This window comes from Labrus mixtus, chromosome 19 (genome assembly GCF_963584025.1).
Source record: "Labrus mixtus chromosome 19, fLabMix1.1, whole genome shotgun sequence".
Classification (NCBI taxonomy): Eukaryota; Metazoa; Chordata; class Actinopteri; order Labriformes; family Labridae; genus Labrus; species Labrus mixtus.
In genome coordinates this window covers 17168470-17187783 of record NC_083630.1, presented here as the reverse complement: position 1 = coordinate 17187783, position 19314 = coordinate 17168470, and the positions used below count along the sequence as shown (strand labels likewise).

Below are 19314 nucleotides of genomic sequence, written 5' to 3'. Positions count from 1 at the left end.
TTTCAGCCAGCGTCCGGTGGTTACAGAGTGCACTGAAACTTGAAAACATAAAGGTAATAATCAGTATTTTTTCTTTTTCCATGACAGGCCACATTTACAGTAGCTGACCGGCTGTCTGCGGTTTGTTTTTACTGTAAATCTGTCAGTAGTATGCATGCCTCAGGAAATGTGCTTGTTTGCAGTTTTTGGTGAAGTGAGTGTGTTTCTGTGTCAGAATAAAAAATCCATCCGAGGAGCAGAGACGCAGCATTACAACCTAATCCTGTCTGGGCACAGGGCAGCCTCTCCAGGGGCAAATTTCAGGCTTAGTACAACCCAGTTCAGCACAGATAACCAATGTGTGTGTGTGTGTGTGTGTGTGTGTGTGTGTGTGTGTGTGTGTGTGTGTGTGTGTGTGTGTGTGTGTGTGTGTGTGTGTGTTTGCCTTTTTCAGTTCTAAAGCTTTTTTAAATCGTACAATTAATTCTAAGTAAAAGCAAATTTCAGTCAAATAATATTCACCTCAATGAGTTTCCACCAACGATGAATATTACAATGAAAAATATTAGATTTTCAATGCTCAATTGTGTTACTTTTGGACAACCTGACAGCTATTTTTAACCTTTATGTGGTGTTTTAATGACTAATAGGTACAAAAGGTTAAGATTCTCTCCAGTAGATTTCCTAAGCCAATGAGTTAAAATACCTCCCACCTAATCTTTCAGGTTGCCCTTCTTCTTCTTCTTCATTTTCTTCTACTTAAAGTATTTTTTTCCCCACAGAGGGACTTGTTTGTTGTTTAATTGGCCAACAACATCACATGAAGGATCCCTACAGAGATAGAACTTTTTGTTGAATAATGAAGACTCTTTTCTTCCGGCCAGAATCGGTTGTTTCATCATCACTTAAACACACCAGACTACGTTGAAAAATACTGAAATTTAACCTTGGAAGACAAGAGTAGCTCGTATGCTGCTGCCTCAATCAGATACTTTTTTCTTGTTGCTGTGTAGTGAGCAAAATGTGTCAGATTTGAACTTAACCCCTAAAACATCAAAGTCCCACAGACAGACAAACTACCTGATGGAGGCTGCAGTGAAACAGCAACGCTTGTGTTTGAAAGATAAATTACTATTTTTGTCAATGGAGTCCGGCAGATTTGAAAAGAGCATTGTGACAGCGGTTTCTTGTTAAAGACAAATTGTTCTCTTTTTAAAAAATCCTTTCCCTGCTGACAGCTCGGACAGCCTTAGCTTGTCAGTTGCAGGTGAGTGAGTCGAGTACTAGTAGACAGCCACCTGAAGTAAGTGGAGTATAGTGGAGCAATTCCAAAATTGTACTTCCCTTAGCTTTGGTCATATAGATATACAGGAGTTCCTTTGTAAAAGGGTGGGTATATGTTTGTGCTTTGGCTGGAGGAGGAGGAGGGCATGTGAGTGTCTCGTCACCTGGAGGCGTGTAAGCATCCATGGAGGTCTGCACTACAAGTGAGCGTCTCTTGGAAGGCATCGGCACGGCGACCTTCCTCTCCACATGACGTGCCAACACGGCCTGCACCGCCTCAGTATGGACGTCTTACGGAGAGAGAGAAACAGAGGGATTCATTCACAAAGAATATTTCCTGGCTCAGATAACTGCTCTAGTAGGTGTGTATTTTTTAATCTTTAAATTAACATACTGGAAGCATAACTAAGCCAAATATACCATGGCTGCGAGGAATAATACCAGTAATATCTTATAGAACCTAAAAGTAATTTACAATGTTCTGCCATAGTTTAATTTAGTCATAATCAAAGCTAACCAGAAATAGCAAAGCCAAGAAGTAGTCAAGTCATTGACATGGTTTAGTTCTTCTTACGTCAGTTTATACGAAGGTGTCAATGAGTTCTCTCGAACCAACTGAAATTTCAATTCGTTTTTACTTCTTTATAAATCTGACACTCGGATATCTCCCAACTTCATAGACATGCAGTACTTCCCTCAGAAGTTACGCTCTGGCCTTTTTTAAACATTCATTTTGTTGTGTTATGTTTACATAAGAGAAGAATTCAAAGCTGCGTTAACTGGGAAACCACTCTTGGATTTAATTATTTGTTTTATGTGAAGGATCCATTTAATCTAATCTGCCGTCATAATAAAAAAATGTCCTGTGCATGATAAGGTTCACAAAATTTTTGATATAACAATAATTTTTTGATACCACGTGTGGAAAAACTATACAACATCCTTTATTTGAATGATTGATAATATCAGAAGTACCAAATTGTTAGGCAATACATACTGTCTTAAGATGAGAGTACTTAACTAAATGAAAACGGCTAAACTATGATTTTTTGAGACGGTGTAGCTTCTGTACCTGATCTGTAGCGTTCATCTCTGGTGCCGGAGGTCCGTCGCCGGTGGAAACGTGCAGCAGAGGGCGGGCCAAGCTGGGCCCGATGGGACATGGGCCCTTCCATACCTACAGAGGCAAAAGGGCAAACAGGCGGACAGACACACACACATATATACAGACACACACACAGACCCAGACACACACACACACACACACACACACAGATATGCACATACAGGTTTCACAAAAGCAATAAGAGCAGTGCACGAAGGAAAAACAAACATGGAGATGAATTGAATCGGCAGAAAAATGATATTTTTCTGACTTCATAAAAGAAAAATAATTAAAATCAACATGAAATAAAAGTAGAACAATGTGCGAGGTGTGTTGCTGCTCGCTGACGGAATATCCCTGAACATTTTGGGACCCATGTCTGGGATAGAAAACCCCCAGCTGTGTGATGGATGTGAGTGTGTTTTAGTTGCAGTGAGAAGTGTGTGTGTGTGTGTGTGTGTGTGTGTGTGTGTGTGTGTGTGTGTGTGTGTGTGAGAGTGCGTAGGTGAAGAGAGACTGAGATACGGAGGAGCAGGCCCAAGCTGAGCTCGAGGGAGTCTTAACCTACATTCACTAATGGCGGCGGCTGAAGACTGAATCGATAGAAGAGAGTATCATCGCTACTGTAGTTGTCATGATACCAGATCGATATCCTCGTAGTGATATATGTGAAGATTTTAGCAGCGAGGGAGGAGGGGGGCTGTGTGTGTGGCGGGGTCAGAGGTTGCTAAATTACCTCCAGCATGTGGAACATATGCCCTGATCAGCTTGTGCCTCTTCTTCTCATAACCCTTCTGAGTGATGTCCCCTGCAAACAAATAGAGATAGATAGAGAGTGAGAGAGCCAGCGACTGCGGTGTGGGCTGCTTTTGGTAATTTAGTCAGAAAGTTATTTGTTAAAGAACAGGTTTTATGGAGGATTGAATCTTTTATTTTAAGGGCAATGCTGGTGGCTTGTTGGACAGTCACCATATGAATCACATCGCCCTCAGTTTGAGACACTCGTCTCCTGACAGCCAACCTTTTCTGTCTCTCCCAGTCTTTGAACGTCTCTGTCTAGACTGTTAATTAGAGATAAAATGTAAAACATAACAGAAACAACATAAAAAAAATGATGTGATGAATACTGATGGAAATGGAGAATGTGACAAAAAGAATAATGTAGCACATTTTGTTATGGGGTAGAGGTTAGTCAGTCAACCTCCTCCTGCAGCAGCTCCCATATAAACCTCCCTAAGCCATATGCTAGTTTGTTTGTTCAGTAATTATGATGTTGAGGACCAACATTAGCATAAAGAACTCTACTTGAGTGCTTTCTCACTTCAGGACACTTACTTATACTTGAAATTCTCACCACAGTTTAACATATTTTCTGTCCATCTTTCATTCCATTTTGTTGTCTCTGAAACGGTAAGATCGACTCATCCACACAAGAAAACCTAAAGGGCAAAACAGACGTCGTGGAGAACTGCGACGGACAAGCGAGACAAGCGCCAAGCCTGGATTAAGGGTCACCTTGTTGCCAAGGAAAGGAAAGAAGGGCCAGACGTTTAGAGTTAAGGTAAGTAAGATTGGTGTCATATCCAAGCTCTCTGCACAACATGCCCAAAACATCACCAAATGTATGTTGGTAACAGCACAAAAAACCTGAGTAAGAAACAAAGCGCTCAGTAATGTGCATGAAGAGAAAACAGAGTGGATGCAATTACATAAATCCAGATACAGATGATTCAAGATTCTGATTCCGAGTGATGAAATTCTCGCCTCTAATATATTGTCTTGAAGTAGTCTTTGACAGGGCTGTATTTTTTTTCCTTGCTACCCTAACTAAAACTATTTTTTGCTACTCTTGCAGAAAGTCACCCCGACCAAAAGGAGTTTTCAATGTCGCAACATCCTCATGATCTGTGTCCACAACAATGCCCGAAACCACCTACAGAATCTTGTGATAGAATCAAGGAGGACGGCTTCCAACATTTTTTGTTACTTTTGAAACAGACAATCAAATAATATTCTTCTCACCACATTTTGTTTTGGGAAGCAGTGGGTACCATGAATATTTTAATAAGAAAATGTCACAAAGAATGTTCTTAACGTAGTTTCTCAGTTAAAAGCCCTGCTTCATAGAGGACCTCTCGTTGAATGAGAATTATCCTCAAATGGTGTCTGAGCTTTGACATAAAACACTGCATTATATTTGGGTTGATTGCCTCGAGCCTTGAACAACATCCATGTTTATTGGCATTTATCATAGACTGTAAATAATCATGGGGAAAGTCTGAGTGACACCATCACTTGGTTTCTGAAGAGCTGTTTATGGGATCCCATCGATGGTAGTTGCCATATTGGAAATGCTGACTATAAAACTTTTGGTCAACAACAGGCAAAGAGCTATAGTGGACACTCAACAAACTGCAGGTTTTGCACTTCTGCATTGGCTTATTTTTACACTTGAGGTTGCTGCTTTGTATTAACTCTTTTATCTAAAGTGCCACTGAATCAAAAAATAGACTTTAATGTTGACATACATTTCTTTTACAGCACATTAGCCAGACAAAGCTAAAACTTGATTTTCATGCTAAAGCTGTCCACTAGCTGTCCCTTTAGGTTTTATGTTGAGATACAAAGAATTATCTTGTTTGTGTATTTATCTTTTGATAAACTAACTTTCGAGATCCCCTTCAACAAATCACAAGCCATGCCTCCTGCACAGTTTGATAGCAACGAACACAAGGAACTTAACAAAGACTTTGGCCTGCCCAAAACGTGAGCGGTTTGGAATCCATAAAATATATGATAAACTATTCCCACTTCTTTTAAACTGCATAATAAAAACATTAAACTAGAGTTAAATCACGATGTTTCATTGTAAATATAAATAGGCTGCGATAGAGGACTTAACTGGTCATAATGACAATAGTAGAGATGAACAGAGAGGTCAGTGTGGAAGGGCAGTCATAGACAAGCTCATTACAATCCCTGAGGGGGTGAGGGGGGAGTTTTTGCTACCTTGGTGACAACTGATGACACCCCCCACCCCCCCACCCCCAACAATGACAACTACCACCTGCCAGTCGCAGCCCCAGGCTTCTGGCAGCAGCACTAATGTTAGCTAACACGTCCTCGTTTGTCCCCATTTAATGCCGCTTAACTGCAGCACACCAGCTTTCCAATTATTGATCATTATTGTATGCCACAGAGATGTTTAATTCTGCAACAACAGGGAGACAAATCAAACACAACAGGGAAAGACATTCAGCAAAAGACGACTGGGCACAGAAACACGCTGGTGTGATAATAAGCTACAAGCAAGACAGCTGACAGATGTGCATCGTTTAACACCATGAGAAATATTCTCCTCTGAATAAAGGGAAAAAAACAAACCATGAGTTTAACTGGAAGTTAACCCTGCTCAGGCGCTCACTCAAGATTTGCCCTTTTATAACAAAATTAGTGTTAAATTACTGGATTTGTAGCTAATATTCCTTCATTTAAATACATGCTATAGTGGACATTTTTTACTTTTTCATCAATATTAATTCAATATAGTAATCTTTTTCTTGAGTGATGTTATAATGAAATAGGTCATATGTGTTTAATGTCTACTTTATAAAGGCTCAGTAATTTCCTAAAATAGCTTCTTAAGGCCTTTACTCTCGAGGCATTTTTGGGGACTATTTTTAAGCAACAGTTTAATCCACATATGATGCTCTGATTAGTATTTTGGGCAGCAGGTCGGTGTATGTGGGATGGCGTTTATATGTACAGCATGCTGTTTGTTTTGATAAAGGAACATCTCATCCAGTACAAAAGTGTGGTTCCTGAGTGTGTTAACAATAGTTTTTGACAATGATGGAGCTCTAAAGCAAAGAGGAAGAAGGTATTCATAATGTTGAGAACGTGAGAGCCTGTTAGAAGATAGATTCACCAAATATGGGATTTACTGAAGTATATAACCAGGCTAACCCAGAAACTGAAAATATATATCCTTCAAAGTTTGTTAGCTAATCAGTTACTAATGTTAAAGGGGCTATATGTAACTTTCAAAAATACTACGTTTGTAGTGATACCGCATGGCTGTTAGGCGAACTGCACCAGTAACCTGTTGCTCGCTCTCGCTCGCGTGCTCGTACGTACACTAACGAGCATCATCATCGGCCACGAAACACTTGATATTTACCGACATAATGTTTACAGAGGAGGTAAGTGGTCATACACATGTGAAAGTCTGTGAAGGAGTCTGTGTGTCTGTATTCATTCTCCATCCTACAAACGACAGTCTCAGCAGGCACTGGCTGAAAGCGGGAGTGTGTGATGAGTTTGTCCCCCTTTGAGAGCTCTTCGGGCGGATAGAAGTGTGTGGAAGGCGGCCTCTGGCTGTAGCGGGAGTGTGTGATGAGTTTGTTCTGTTGATCTCTGTAAGCGGAGCGGAGTGAGGAGGACGTTGAGAACGTGCATAAAATGTCACTTCCTGGAGCTTTCGCGGAAAATACGACCCGGGGAAAAAAGGTTATTCAGGCAACACAGATGGGAACATCTACTTTTTCACATCAGTTAACCGTTCGCTTATTAATGGGTGATAAAAAACAATTTATACATTTAAAAAGTTACATACAGCCCCTTTAAGGGCCCAAAATACATTTTCAGAAGTAGCTCAAATGTTTTCTGTCATGTGGCAATGATGTATTTAAAAAAGTAGTAATCAAATAACCCTCTTTTAAACTGCATTGTACAAGATAGGACTGTCACACCTCATTATCAATACAAAACTAAGTAATGGTGATGGTGGGGCAAGGTGGTTCCATTGCTGAGCCGGCATAAGAAGTAGTATTCGTGTAACAGGGGCCGAAACAGCGTCACTGTAAAACATCAAATTCGGCAGTATGAAAAATCGCTGTGTGTGCATGCGTCTGAGTTTATATACGAGAAGCTCGCGGTGTTTGTCATGCCTTTGGCACTTTTGTAACACCATAACGAAACGTAAAATCACACGCTGAGACAAAAGTTACGCTGTTGTTTGGTTCAGTGGACGTGAGTGACAGTGGACGTTTGTGCGCTGAGGAGATTTTCTATGTAAAAATGGCGTCAGCTTATTCAGAAAAGTGTGCTCTGATTATATATTTTAAGTATTTATTTATAGTTTTGCATCTCTACAAGAACCATTTGACAGAACATACCATACAGAAAAAAAACACTGGGTGGTTAAGAAACACTCTCAACACTTTCTGCAGCACAAATTGAAGATTCATTATTCTGCAATCGGTTGGAGCACAGGTAGATAAGTCACATTAGTATCAAACCAGTGCTGACTCTTTTTACAATATCCACCAGTTTTCTGAAATATCCTGAGTCACCTGTCTTATTGGTTTTTATGATGTCTCGCTGCTTTTAAACCTGTTGTTTCCTCTCCCATAAGTAGAATTATCACAACTGTGCACTGACTCAATCACTCTATTTGCTGAAAGATGAACCTAGCTGTCTGCACACAGATTCTTTCTGGGAGCCCATGGCTCCAGGGAACAGTGGCAGCTCTGCACAAATGAGCAAATATCACTGTAAACAAATATTGACAACTGGCAACTGCAATTTTCAAAATCAAGTTTACAAAAAGAATAAATATTAGATAAAGAAACAATGTCTTTCTCAGCTTCATACACAAAATAGTCCCAAGAAGTCTCCGGACTTCAAATCACTTTGACAAAACTCCACTGAGCACGCACTGTAACCAATCCATTCTTCACTGTATGGAGATTTCTGCAATACGCAAACATGCACAATGGTACTGCAATTGGAATAATAAAGTAAACAGGGACAGTATGCAGACGGGTCTGATGCAGAGCGCTGGGGTTTAAGTGTTGCACAGAGAGAGTCGTGAAAGAAATGTGGCTGAAAAACAGGAGGAAGGAAACAAAAGGAGTGTCTGGTATCCATGTTTTTAATAACTACAACCAAAACAAACCCTCAGATAGATAGATAGATAGATAGATAGAGACTGAGAATGAACAGACTTTGCATTTCACAATCTAACCGTGGAGGATGGCCAGAACATCTGGGTCCAATCTGCTCATCTGTGCTGCTCTGTGCCTGTGTATGAGTGTGTGTTAAATATGAGGGAGGCCTTTTCTCAGATCAACTGCAGCATAACAACGTTCCTGCCTGTTCTCTCTCTCTACTCCCTCTCTCTTCTCTCTCTCTCTCTCACACACACACACACACACACACACACACACACACACACACACACACACACACACACACACGTCCGTAGGGAGACGCCATCTTCCACTTGCAGCGCAGCAGAGCAGGGAGGGAGTTGCCAAGCAACGGTTCTCCAGGAGAAGGCCCAAGACAGCCATCTTGGATTTGGAGCGTCAGATGTGAGAAGTGGGCTAATGATACCTGCCAGGATGAGTGCATATGTTTGTATCTGTGATGTGTGTGTGATGTGAGTGTGTGTTGTACCAGTCTGTATTGGCAGCCTAATTACTTTGCTCCTTCTTGTCGCTCCCTCTCCTCTCTGCTCTCTGACACTCTGCTTTTTTAACGGCACACAGCTGAGAGAGAATCGATAGCGGCCCACTGCGGGTTGGAGTTTTTTCTCCCACTGATGTTTTTTAGCTAAAAGGTTTGAAAAACGGCAACAACCAATTTTGTTAGGTTTAATTCAAACATGTGATATCACCTGTGGTTAACAAATCATCACTGATTTTACTGATTGAATCCTCTGTTTTATTTTGAAGAACAAACTTGCAGATTTGGCCTTCTTCCAACAGCTTCCACCAGAACAAACTAATTAATTAAAGACTCAAACTCTGTTTTAATTTTTCTAAAGCACGACTTAATATCTTCATGAGAGGTTTTTCAACTGATTAGAACCCAAATATGCCAGTTTTGCTATCCAGAGAAAGATAACAGGCAACTATCTAAATACTTCATGACATTAAAACTATAGCGCTTAAAAAGGAATATATGTTTGTAGATTAAATATTAACATAGTGTTTCTGGAATGCATCAAACCAGTAAGCAACAGAAAATGCAGACCAGGAAAACTTTAACCCTGTTTACACTTGGTTTAAAAATCTATCTTGGGCAACTGCATCACAAATCGACAGCACAAGAAACCAGTGTGAGCCCAGCTCAATGTGATGAAATGCTGAATTTCCCTAAACCTGCCTTGTTTACTTCTGAAATTTCCAACTAATTTCCTACTTGGTTAAATTGAGATTTTGAACTCAGTCTTAACAACTAGTCTACAGGAAATAAAACACAAAATTTAGCTCTATTTATTTAAAATTGTGTTATGGTTAACAATACCATTTGGTTTGCTGTGCGTGGCTAACATTAGCAGCTCTAGCACCTGTAGCCTTCCGTCCTCACTGCATAACATCCACATGCCTGGTCCGGTCAATAACCAGAAACACGTCTAGTCTAATCTTATAACGTGATAGATGGAGTTCAGCTCACTTTTTATTTACAATATTATCTGCTGATGACAACACCCGTTCAGAGCGTACAGAAATTCCCGGTACACACAACCATTTGCCAGCCTTCTTGTAGAGTTGCAGGTATCTCACACGCCCTGTTTCTCTCCACCAAAGCAGTGGGCAGATGTTTGCAGAGAGACGAGTTTCCCAAATGTAAGTTTGCATCTTCTGAATTGAACGCCTGTTACTTTTTTCTACAAAATGACTGTCTTAATTTACTGAGGTCAAAGGTGCATGCAATGGTCAAGTTATGCTGAGAGTACTACAACTACAACCTACTTCAGACAGTCTGATGCGTTGATAGGCTACATATTTTTTATTTGAACGGTTCACTACAGTTCCCCCAGGTTAAAATAATGTTTGAATTAAGAATAAGAATCGACAGACAGGTTGTTTGGTCGGCATGTGTAAAAAAAAAAAACCTTTGAAATTGAAAAGCGAAAAAACAAATCCATCACTTTGTCTATCCTTCAATGTCAGTTTCATCTTAATCTGTTCATTTCTGCTTGATTGTCCTCTCTGCTCTTTTTCCTCAACATCCTGCCTTTATTTAATCTACTCCTATCTCCCTTATCGCATCATCATAAACAGTCAGTCCACCCACAAAGCCACCATGGTAACCAAATCTACCTTCAGCAGCAGGCATACCACACACACACAAACACACATAGGCGCACACAAACACACAAACACATGCAGATATACAAGAAATGTTGGGACAGTACTGTCCGATGTGTCATGCGAAGCGAGGAACTTGATTTGTCACACTCACATGCAGGGACCGGGGTGGACTGAGCGCACACACACACACACACACACACACACACACACACACACACACACACACACACACACACACACACACACACACACACACACACACACACACACACACACACACACACACACACACACACACACACACACACACACACACACACACACACACACACAGGCCAACTATACCACCAGAGGACTATCAATAATAAGCCTAAAACCAAGAGCAAAAGTGTTGTTTTTAACCACACGAAAGTCTGATCGGACACAGGTGCTGACAGTCAGGGCACAGAGGAAATCACGTTTTTTTCCTGTCAATTTGGGTTCTTTATGTCCTTAAAAATGTAGCATCATCATCGGCCGTACTTAATAAAATGTAAATGTACTTAATAAAAAAATGAAAAAACTTTAAAAATAAGTTTAAGATTATTATTCTACTGTCATCTTACGTAAAATGTTCATCATAGACCCATCGAAAGTAACATGTTTCATATTTAAAGCTGCAAACTTGCACCACATATTAATCATTTTCTAATTGAAAAAAAAAACAGAGCCAATATATTAAAAAAAATCAAAATATATCAATACATGCTTTTTTTGGTTATTTCGAATCCTTGAGGTTTTTTATCGTTAAAATGAGCAGTTTGATGCCATGACTGATGCATATTTTACATAATCTGTTACACTTTTATGGCTTAACCTTTCACAAATCGGTGATATGAATAAACCTTTGATGCGGTGCTACAAGACTCAACTTTTCGCTTTGTAAAGCTAAAACAGGCAAAGATAAGTGCTTTCACTCAATAAACGACACTAATGGTCCATTAATTATCAAAATTAGACATCATTTTCTTAATCCATTAACTGCTCAGCCTGACACCTCTCTCCACATCTCTCCCACTCCTCACTTTGATCTAATTTAAAGGTTAAATCATCAAATCTGACAGACGCACAAACAGAGAAAACTGTTTCTGAGCTGCTGGATTTTTTCCAATTTTTATTTACTTCTTTTTAGTGTCATTCAATGCACCATGGAGGAGCAAAGGGCAGATTAAGTTTAACATTTGCCCGCTTCAAACTCTTTAATGTGAGTATTTTCAGCTTTTATCAGCTTGTTTTGTTAAAATCGTACAGTAAGATGTCACTTTTGGCTAATTTTCAATGATTTACCGAATTTTCAAAAAATATTATTTTTGGGCTTTTGTCATTCTTCTGACAAGACAGGTGAAGATAGACTGGAAATGTGGAGAGAGAGTGGGGGATGACATGCATCGACCAGCGTCAAGATCAGCAGAAAACGTGCGATTTGTACGAAGTAGTGTAGCCTCAGTACACAGGGGGCCTGCTCAACCAACTGAGCTAAACCAGCACCACAAAGAATATGACATTTTAAAAGAAAGAAAAATACTTATTCAGTATTCTAGCTGTTGTTAGATGCAGTCCCAATTCATAGAGGAAAGAGTGCTTTCTGACTTTGGGCCGGGAGATGATAACATATTGGCTTCTCTTAACAACAAACTGGAAGCTGGTAGAAATATGCTGTGTGATCGGAACTTTATGTCAATCAGTTGTTCAAGGAAATGAAAATTCAAATTGGTCTAAAATGGTATAACATTTTTCGGTGTTTTCTTAATGACAAAAACACAAGCAACAAACTACTGTATTGGGTCAAAAAAATTCAAAACTCTCTTCATTCATCCTCGACATTTATTCTATATTCTGCTGTCTGGTCTGACTACATTGCATTGATCAGATTTTAGGTGAACGTAAAATAATTAGCAAAGGGGTTGATAATAGCTATTTGAACAGACAATCTAGTCCTACATTTTTTGTGAGAACAGACAGTGAAGGAATCAGGTCATTTGGCACTCTTGTAAGATTAGTTATTGGGGGTGGGGTGATATTTTCAACATTTTACTTCAATTCATTTAAATCATGTAATTATTTTATGACTCCTTTAGTAGCCTCGTCTTGAAAAAGAAAAACCAGTCCATGAAGAGTCATGTTCATGAATAAAAAGCTAAGATCTATTTTTGGAAGAAAATATTACTTGTTTTAATGTTACATGAATGTGATAATAAACCATATTCTGTTGTGTGTTTATACTCAGTCTTCTCATCAGTAAATATAATAACGGTGGCAAAAAATACAATAATAAATAGAAAAGAAAATTAAACATATTTAAAAATTTCAGATGAACTAGATTTGCTAATGTTGAGAGAAATATTTTTTGTTAAACACCTAACATCTTCACATGAATTGCATATCTTTAGTTAAAACAAGCTACTTTTTAAATGCTAAAAACCTATTCATTACTAATTTGACATATTAAAACACGGTTTTTCAGAAGATTAGCAAAAAAAACAGAGTTAAAGTTTTTCAGGAGACCAGATGATAGCTTATTACATAACTGACTGTTATTTGAGACTTGTGAAATCATGATATTGATTTTTAGTCAATCATAAATCTTTTGTTCTTAGTTTTCTTAGTCATAAAAACACAACACACCCACGGATGCAGCCCACAGTTTAACTCTGTCCATTGTAGTCAGATGAAGCTGTACCAACGTCATCTCGAACAAATGACTGACAGCTGCTCTCTTTTGATAACACACCAACGCAGGCCTCTGTGAGCTGTCACTGGTTTGTTTCCAGTTCTAAACCGGAAACACATGGCTTTTGTTCTGTGACTTCTCAGTCAAATTTAGAATACTGCATTAGTGATCAATAGGCTGAGTATCAAACCTCAATGCTGAAAAATGTCAAGGACCAAAGCCAGCACCAAATGTCTCAACATAAACAGTGTCACTTGCTTTCTTTAGTTGGATACAAATTAAGATTAAAGTAAGTTTTATTTAGTTGAAGTTTCTGTACAGCTTCTTGTTTTTAGACAAAATCAAACATTTGAGAAAGTCTTCCTCTTAATATTCTTCAGATAAATGTTTCAGAAAAAGCACCAAGTAGTTCAGCACCACATCAAACTTCTACTTACATAAGCCTCTTGTTTAGATGATTATTTATCATCATTTTCCTCGGCACCGGCTGTTGGGTAGACAGCCTACTTTCAGAGTTTTCAGGTCATCTACCGGTATGTTGATTTTAACTACAGTTCCATTCATACATGCACAGCACCCCCTAAAATTCCTGGACATTGACTGGGTAGGCTGCATATAGGAAAAACAAACCTTAGAATCTACTAACCTGACCTTCAAACTGAGTTTTTCTTGCTAGTCCGCAGGTTAAAAGTTTGTGTGAAATCGGAATGAACCGATGTGTGGACGCAGCGATGATGCTGTTCACGTTCAGGGGAGTTTATCTGCTTTATACTTTTAACTGTTTGCTGCCGTTCCCTGAATTATGTTTTCCACTGTTGTGTTTGTGTTGTACAAATATCCTTATGTTGTCGTGATATTAACACAGAGACAGTCACCATTACAGAGGACAACTTCTCTTTGTCCTTTACATTAACCAAATGGAAAATTTTGAGCTGTGCGAGCTTTTGACAAAGACCAACTCCTGCTGTAAGTGTATGAGCAACATCTAAGTCCTGAACATTTCAGGTCCAAAATGTTCTGAAATGATCTAGAAAATGTCAGGGTTGCATGGGGTTGTTTAGGATTTCAGTGAGCTTGGTGAGCTGAAATTTGACGCAGCTCGGGTGCAGCCCCAAAAAACTTGTCAAAGAGAAACATATTATATTGTTTTTTCCATTTCAAAACACAGGTTGCAGATGTTCTGGAGAGTAGGACACTTTAACAGATAATTTAACTCCTGGTAAAGGTTCTTGAACCATGAACAACACTGACAACAACACATGTCTCGCTTTAAAGACTTTCAGACCGAACGGCCAGTGCCCACAAATTGTCTCCATTCAGACATTCAGACGAGATGGAACAGCTCCTATGATAAAAAAAAGTACAATTCTTGCACTTTAGATTAGAATATTTAATTTGAAAACCTTACAGTTGTTTCTGCTACCTGTTTGTATGAGAAGTTAGCACAACGTTCAAATACATTTATTTTGAATAGTTTTAATTGTTATTTGTTCTTACAATAAGAAATGCAATGCTGGGTTTACTACGGCGGTGTGTAACCTTACACACGATACAAAAGACAACAACACTATTAATTATGGTTCTAAAAAAAATATAAGAATCAGTATTGGATCGGTATATGTTGCAGAATTGGATCGGAACTGGAAATAACTGATTGGTGCCTTTCTTCTGACAATATCCAAATCAAGATGGAGTCTTCTTTTTGTTTTAATTTGAATGTGTTGAATACAGAAGTTCATTTTCAGATGTTGCTGTCTTCAAAAGGTACACAGTCAGAACAGATGTAGGATTTAGAAATCGATTTAGGTATATAAATAATTCCACAGATTCACTGAGCGCTTAACTGCTGATAAGTACAGCAGAACAACAGTAAAACTATTAACTATATTTATATTAAACCACGTCTACATATTTAATTATATATATACTGTATATTCCCTTTCTCTTTATCACAGCTATGCTTGCCTCCAAAGTAAGACAGAGTCAGAGTCAAATCAGAGTCATTCAGTTCCATTCATGTTCAGAAACAAACTATATTCCACAGCATCTTTAAAACTACTTAGTTCAATTCATACAGATTAATTAAATTAACAACATAATCTAATATAATTTATCAGAGATTATTCATGAACAATAAGAAGGTGATTTCTGTGCATCGTGAGGCAATGCAGATATAGAAAAACAAGTCTACAATGACCTAAAATACAGCGCTTCAGGCAACAGCTGCACATTGTTGTTTTTACGCACAAGCACAGAAACTGTACATCCATGAGTGTTGTTGGGGAAAATACAGACACTGCACTATACCAAGCTTTGATATGCTTTGAAATATTCAGCAAAGAAGAGAAATGTGCTGTCGGAGTCACACCTTAATAGCACTATGTTGATTGAAATGCATGTGTGGACATTTGAAATCTGTTTCTCTTTGTTTCTGTTGGTCAGGCAGTTCATTATTCAACACTTTGGACACCTCACACAAATCCTGCGTCTGTTTTAGCTCAAATAATCCTCAACAAAATATCTCCTGAGGACATTAATCACAACAGAAGCATCTGCAAGCTTTGGCATATATCTTTAATGTTTAATTTAGGGTCTGCAGGACATCTCAGTGCTGGAGTTTGTCACTCAGACCACTCCTGAACCAACAATACATTTTGGCCGTTAAAGAGGCTGTCCTGCAACAGAAACATCAACCATCAACAGCCCTGTTTGTCCCATCTGCAAAAGAGCAGCAGCTGAAGGCTCGAGAACAGCAGCGTAATGCCTGGAGGTCACAGCAACACTGCAGGGATGATATGATTTAGGCGACACTAAGCGAGGGAGCGGCAGAGGCTTATCTGCCACAGCTGGGCTGATTGCTGAGTTTATCTAATAAACAGGTGGAGCGCAGGTTCTCAAAGACGTAGAAAAAGTTTCATCCCGAGGCGCAAGCCATCAAAACTGACAGGAAATTGTTGCCTGCGGTTTAATACTTTGCATTTCAATAAGAGCTGTGTCCTCAGACACTCGACTTATTGGGGAGCAGGTCTTTGTGGTTTAAAAACTTAGTAAACCCCTTCAAATACTTGTTTGATGTCCCTGAATTTTGGGATGTTTCCTATTATGAACTATTTGTTCTAGTGCTGAAATGATCATTTACTTATCTAAGCCATTTATTAAGTATCATAAGCATCAAACTTGAAAATGTGCTCCTTTTTTCAAACAGTGTTTGACACTAAATACATAACAATGTAAAACAAGTAAAACTGACAAACTGTTTTATTTTCCAACCAATTTAAATCCTCTTTAAAAAAAATGCCATCAATTTACCCTGCACACTGTGTCCTTATTTTGAAGTGACCACACACAGCCTTACATTCTTCATAAATGAACAGTAGCAAACACATTCTCGCCCTCTGTTTTGGAAGAGCACCAGTGACAGACGCACACACCGACACGTCCATCACGCCTGTCAGGTTTTCATCCTGCTGTGATCCACCAATAACCCTGTCAGTCCTGAACACACATACACACACACAAGACTTCATACACCTGAGTGTTAGGAGTGTTTCATGCTGTCTGACGTCTGGGCGTGACGTACCCACTTCCTCCTGCAGTCTCCATCATTAATAACATCTGCCAGCAGCAGGTTCTGCTCTGATAAACAATCTCAGCTGGATTAGTAGCACCAATCGGCCTGCAGCTGCCTCAGTTTTACCTTAAAGTCTGTGTGTGTCACTGCAGTGGGTGAAAATAAAGGCTTTTATGAATGATGAGGCTGATCAGAAGGAGAGGGGACAGTTTGATCTGTCGAGGTTTCACTGCTTCAAAGGCTTGTGCTGATGTTTTTAGCGGATTAAAGCTGCAGATTCCCGATTGTCTGTACATTTAAATTTCACACTAATTTATTCATATTTTGCCCCAGAATCTACACCCTGAAACAGTGTTTAATCGTCTCTGTCATGAGACAGTATCTACAGCTGCACATCACTGCAGGTAAGACAGGTTAAACCGCAGATCTGACAAGACTGACAGACGAGTAAAACTAATTATTTTCTGCACAGCGAAGCGACACAATGAACCCAAGTTTCAGAATCACATACACACATCTGTGTTTCTTAACACTGGCGCACATTTATCAACAATAAATGAAACATTTCAGGCAAAAGGGTGGCTCACATCCAGCATGTATCTAGGCTTCCAGCCTCACAATGTAGGCCTTCCTGAGCCTGCATGAATAAAAGATGCCATCCCCATTATATAAGGCAGAAATGCCATGTTCCTATCTGAGATGCTGAAATAACAGCAGGGTTTATTGCTGTGATTGAGATTCAATGGCCCACAGAAGGAGAGTTTGTGTATCTGCCCATGGAAAAAAAAGAGGAAGAGGAAGAGAAGAAGGGAGGGAGAAAAATATTCCAGAGCATCCTCCTCTTCCTCAGCTGCTCTGCAGGCCCCAAATACACAGAGGCAGGAGGCTGAGATCACGGGCATCAAACGCCAAACTGTCCCTCTGTGCTGCTCTGTCACGCAGCGTTGCATCGCAATGCTATTAATAAACCCACACCACACACACACACAGAATCACATACGCACACACAGGTAGGCTCGGCTGATTGTGTCAACGTCTCAAGGTCAAACAACGGGTTGGATTTCGGACCCAATTCGGGCGAATAGGCCTGGTCGAGTGTTGGTGTTTTTTTTTTTTTTTTAAAAGCTGCACCTCCGCGGAGACAAAGAGCAGCGGCCGAATCCCGCAGTGTGTTCCCGCTCTGCGCTCATCCTCTCCCGGCTACAGAGAGCTGGGCAGGCCGGTCGGTGGCTGACAAACATCTGGATGGGAGGAGCGGGAGGGGACGAGAGGAGGAGGAGGAGGAGGAGGAGGAGGTGGATGAGGAGGGGGCCGCAGGAATGAACGGCTAGATTCCGTTAGTAGGAAGGCTCCCGGTGTGGATGGTGATGATGATGATGATGATGGTGGTGATGAGATAACGGGATAACGAGGGAAAACAGGAGGGGGGGGGGAAGGCTTGCGCTTTTTTTCGCCATGAATTTAATAATTTCTTACCTTCTGACAGCTCCAGCTCCAGCTCCGCCAGCCGGGCTCGGATCTCCAGCGGTATCGGCGACGCCTCACGGTCCGCCATTCGTCTCGTTCCGTAGAAAACACCTCCCCGGTTACAGCGCTGCTGCCGCCTCCGCCGCCGCTGCTGCTGTTTCTACTCCTGCCTCCTCCTTCGCTCGGAAAGGAAGAGCTGTTTCTCGGCGGCCCCTCCTCGGCAGAGGCGCGGAAAGACTAAGAAGCGTCGAGGGAGAACAAAGAGGATAAATCTCGGTCTCGTTTTAGCGGAGGCCCGCCATGGCGCCCGGCTCTTTGAATCGGTAAAGACCCCGGTTGCTCGGTCGGTTCTCGTCGCTGCCGTTGCGGTGTTTGTATCTGTGATAGTGATGATGATGAGGCTCGCGCAGCCCCAGAGTCAGAGCTGTTTGCAGCTTCTTGCCGCTGGTGTCACGTGACTCTACGAAAGAAGGAGGGGGGGGAGGAGGGGGGTGGCGGTGCAGATCATCACCGACAGGGGGCGCAGCGAGCAACCACACCTAGAGGACAGTGACGTGCGGTTTAGTACTTAGTCCATGTTAGAATATTTTAAAAATAACCATGATTATTAAACTGTATTTTTAGGTTCATTTATTACATAAAACTTTAAAATAAACTATGAAAATACATGAATAACTTTAAATGTCTAAAGGTTTGATTAAATCTTGAAGTGCTTTCAGACACAACTTGTGATCTTCATCAGTGCTTTTGTTACCTCCTTTTAGTTCATCATTTATTCTCTCAGAGTACACTCTCTGTGAAATATTCAAACACAAAGACCTGAATTTAAAAAAATGTTTTTACTGTTAGATGTCTGATATGGAACACTAACATGAAAAGTCTTCTTTATTTTTCCAAACTTCTTGCTGTATGTTTCCTGGAGAAACAAAGTTAAACCAGAAAAAATCAAAGTATGTGACTAATTTCCATTTGCAGAATAGATTAACCTTTTCTGATAACATTCTGAATGTTTTATATATATTAGAGGCATTACAGTTATCTTTCTTTCTAAAGATTAACACCGTCTGCAGATGTATTTATACTAGCAGTAATC

At 40.1% G+C, this 19314-nt stretch overlaps 1 protein-coding gene across 4 annotated transcripts in view; it reads right to left on the bottom strand.

The window, feature by feature from the left end:
- The window catches only part of LOC132994075 (disco-interacting protein 2 homolog C-like), a 60049-nt gene extending 41149 nt beyond the window's left edge, over positions 1-18900 (bottom strand). For 3 of the 4 annotated variants that reach the window (XM_061064189.1, XM_061064192.1, XM_061064190.1), the window contains exons 1-4: positions 18231-18900; positions 3105-3176; positions 2336-2440; positions 1428-1553 (exon numbers count right to left, since the gene is read on the bottom strand). In XM_061064189.1, coding sequence (XP_060920172.1) covers positions 1428-1553; positions 2336-2440; positions 3105-3176; positions 18231-18309 — 382 coding nt within the window. In that variant the 5' untranslated portion in view covers positions 18310-18900. The remainder of the gene's footprint in view (positions 1-1427; positions 1554-2335; positions 2441-3104; positions 3177-18230) is intronic. The other variant, XM_061064191.1, reaches the window with a different exon arrangement.
- Positions 18901-19314: the final 414 nt, after the last annotated feature.